Source organism: Mandrillus leucophaeus, unplaced genomic scaffold, assembly GCF_000951045.1.
Source record: "Mandrillus leucophaeus isolate KB7577 unplaced genomic scaffold, Mleu.le_1.0 Scaffold523, whole genome shotgun sequence".
Taxonomy (NCBI): Eukaryota; Metazoa; Chordata; class Mammalia; order Primates; family Cercopithecidae; genus Mandrillus; species Mandrillus leucophaeus.
The window spans coordinates 487031-490252 of NW_012105620.1; the positions used below are offsets into that span (position 1 = coordinate 487031).

Here is a 3222-nt window from a genome sequence, read left to right on the forward strand (position 1 = left end):
AACCTTTCATGTTCTATTTCTACATTATGTTTTTTAACTTTTTTGTTATTTAATTTCTTTCTTTTCTTTTTTTTTTTTTTTTTTTTTTTGAGATGGAGTCTTGCTCTGTCATCTAGACTGGAGTACAGTGGCATGATCTCAGGTCATTGCAACCTCTGCCTCCCAGGTCAAACGATTCTCACGCCTCAGCCTCCAGAGTAGCTGGGACTACAGGCGTGCCACTATGCCCAGCTAATTTTTTTGTGTTTTTTGGTAGATATGGGGTTTCACCATGTTGACCAGGCTGATCTCAAACTCCTGACCTCAAGTGATCTACCCACCTCGGCCTGCGAACGTTCTGGAATTATAGACATGAGCCATCATGCCCAGTCTGTTTGACTCAGTTTTCTGAAATTTATATTGGCATGTGGTAGAAAGTGTGACTCAAGAAACTTTCCCCAATGTTGTTGTTCGAATATGCCCAATATTACATAATATTTTCTGGCTCTTACTGATGTATTTGTCTAACCTTAGTTTATTACTTGCTTTTATTAATTATAAAATGTTATGATACTGTAATCTGTTTCTCAGGTTACCTGTACTATTTTATTTACATTTCTTTTTTTATTTTTCTATAATGTTTTAATTTTATTATCTCATAATATATTCTAATGTCTAGTGATAGAATACCCATAATATTTCGCCAAATATTTTGAGTTTATTTGGGGAACACAGATTATGAATATGGAACATATGTTCAACATTTAGTTTTATTCTTTCTCTTACTTTATCTAGCTTCGTTGGATACCACTACCTGGGAATATCCAGATGTCTGCAGACATTATTTCGGCTCCTTTGGGCAGTGGTCGAGTCTCCTTTTCTCCTTGGTGTCTCTCATTGGAGCAATGATAGTTTATTGGGTGCTTATGTCAAATTTTCTTTTTAATACTGGAAAGTTTATTTTTAGTAAGTATCTATATCATATGCTTTTAACACAGTACTTTCAAATGCAATTACCACTGTAATGTTAGTTCTAGCCTTAAATTCTAGGACTTGGGATAAATAAAATAAGAAGTAACATATATAATTTTGGAAAATATATTTTATTCAGTTTGCTTTCTGTTGTTGTGATCTCAAATATAGTGTACGCTTATTTCCAAACATTAATCTTTGAATGAATAATATTCGTCCAAAATCTTTAGTTAATATAAAATATGTCTATAATCCAGCAGATCTTTTAAGTTTGTTTCACTAAAGAATTTGATATGTAGACTCTAGGGGAAACAAATTTCAGCCACTTATTTTCAACATATTAGGATGTAAGATTAGGAAGTCAAAGAATAATGGAATTTATGTGATAAATATGTTATTAATATTTATATATCACAGAATTATAATTTACCTAAATCAGCTACTTAAATTCTGAAGAGAATCTTAGAAATCAGTCCAAATACTTTTTATAATTTTTTTTAGGTTGGATAGAGGAAGTTCATTTTTTTACTTAATGAAATTTTTTTTTTTCTTTTTTTGAGACAGGGCCTTGCTATGTTGCCCTGGCTGGTCTCAAATTCCTGGGCTCAAGTGATCCCCCCACCTCAGCCTCCTGGTTACAGGCTCATGCCACTGTACTGAACTGGAAGTTTATTGTATAAGATACCAAACCTTTTTCCATATAAAGGTTTTACTAAAGTTTTCACTAAACCTAAAGTTTAATGTATGTTTAGCAGCTTTAAATAAAACATATATTTAAAATCTGGATTTATGTGAAAACCAAATTTCAAAATAAGTCCTAACATAATCACAACAGCTAATTTCCCTAAGAGCCTTTGAATGAGGGAGATAAATTCTGTTTTATTTTAAACTTTAAAGAATAAAATTAACTTTATAATTTTTATTGCCAAGCATTTTTATTGTTTTTTGGGGGGTTTTTTGAGACAGAGTCTTGCTCTGTCACCCAAGCTGGAGTGCTGTGACACAACTTGGATCACTGCAACCTCCACCTCCCAGGTTCAAGTGATTCTCCTGTTTTGGCCTTCTGAGTAGCTGGGATTATAAGCGCCCATGATAATACTCAGCTAATTTTTGTATTTTTAGAGATGGGGTTTCACCATGTTGGCCAGGCTGGTCTCAAACTCCTGACCTCAAGTAATCCTCCCACCTCGGCCTCCCAAAGTGCTGGGATTACAGGCATGAGCCACCACGCCTGGCCTCAAGCATCTTTATTGTTTTTAAAGAACTATGAAATATTTCAAACTACAAAAAAATGCAAAAGCTAATATAAATACCAGTATACTGACTAATGAGTTTTCGGGTCTCATTTGTCTTATTTTTATTAGATCTCTTTTTTTTTTTTTTTTTTTTTTGGTAGAGACAGAGTGTCAGTATGTTGCCTAGGCTAGTTTCTACCTCCTGGCCTCAAGCGATTCTCCCATCTCAGCTTGCTAAGTGGCTTGAATTATAGGCATAAGCCAGGTGTGGTGGCTCATGCCTATAATCACAGCACTTTGGGAGGACGAGGCGGGTGGATCACCTGAACTTAGGAATTCGAGACCAGCCCGGCTAACATGGTGAAACCCCGTCTCTACTAAAAATACAAAAATTAGCTTGCTGTGGTGGCGCATGCCTGTGATCCCAGCTACTTGGGAGCCTGAGTCACGAGAATCTCTTGAACCTGGGAGGCAGAGGTTGCAGTGACTGAGATTGTGCCACTGCACTCCAGCCTGGGCAACAAGAGCGAAACTCCATCTCAAAAAAAAAAAAAAAAAATTATAGACACAAGCCACTGTGCTTAGTTAGTTCTGTATTCCTATAAAAAGAAAATATTATGGATAGTGTGGAAGCCCCACATGCACTCCTTCTCCATCTCATTTTCCTTCTCTTAATTTGGTGTTTATCAATCCCATGCACTTTTTGGACTTTCACTGCATGAATATAAGAGCAACATATACTATTTGGGGGTTTTTTGTTTTGTTTTTTGGGGGTTTTTTGTTTTGTTTTTTTGAGATGGAGTTTCACTCTGTTGCCAGGCTGGAGTGCAGTAGTGAGATCTCAGCTCACTGCAATCTCCACCTCCCAGGTTCAAGCAGTTCTCCTGCCTCAGCCTCCCGAGTAGCGGAGGTCACAGGTGTGCACCACCACACCCAGCTAATTTTTGTATTTTTAGTAGAGACAAGGTTTCACCATGTTGGCCAGGATGGTCTCTATCTCCTGACGTCATGATCCGCCCACCTCAGCCTCCCAAAG

At 36.8% G+C, this 3222-nt stretch overlaps 1 protein-coding gene across 5 annotated transcripts in view; it reads left to right on the forward strand.

Moving 5' to 3' along the window:
• The window catches only part of SLC38A9 (solute carrier family 38, member 9), a 98769-nt gene that overhangs the window by 44783 nt on the left and 50764 nt on the right, over window positions 1-3222 (forward strand). For all 5 annotated transcript variants that reach the window (XM_011996748.1, XM_011996752.1, XM_011996749.1 and 2 more), the window contains one exon: window positions 775-945. In XM_011996748.1, coding sequence (XP_011852138.1) covers window positions 775-945 — 171 coding nt within the window. The remainder of the gene's footprint in view (window positions 1-774; window positions 946-3222) is intronic.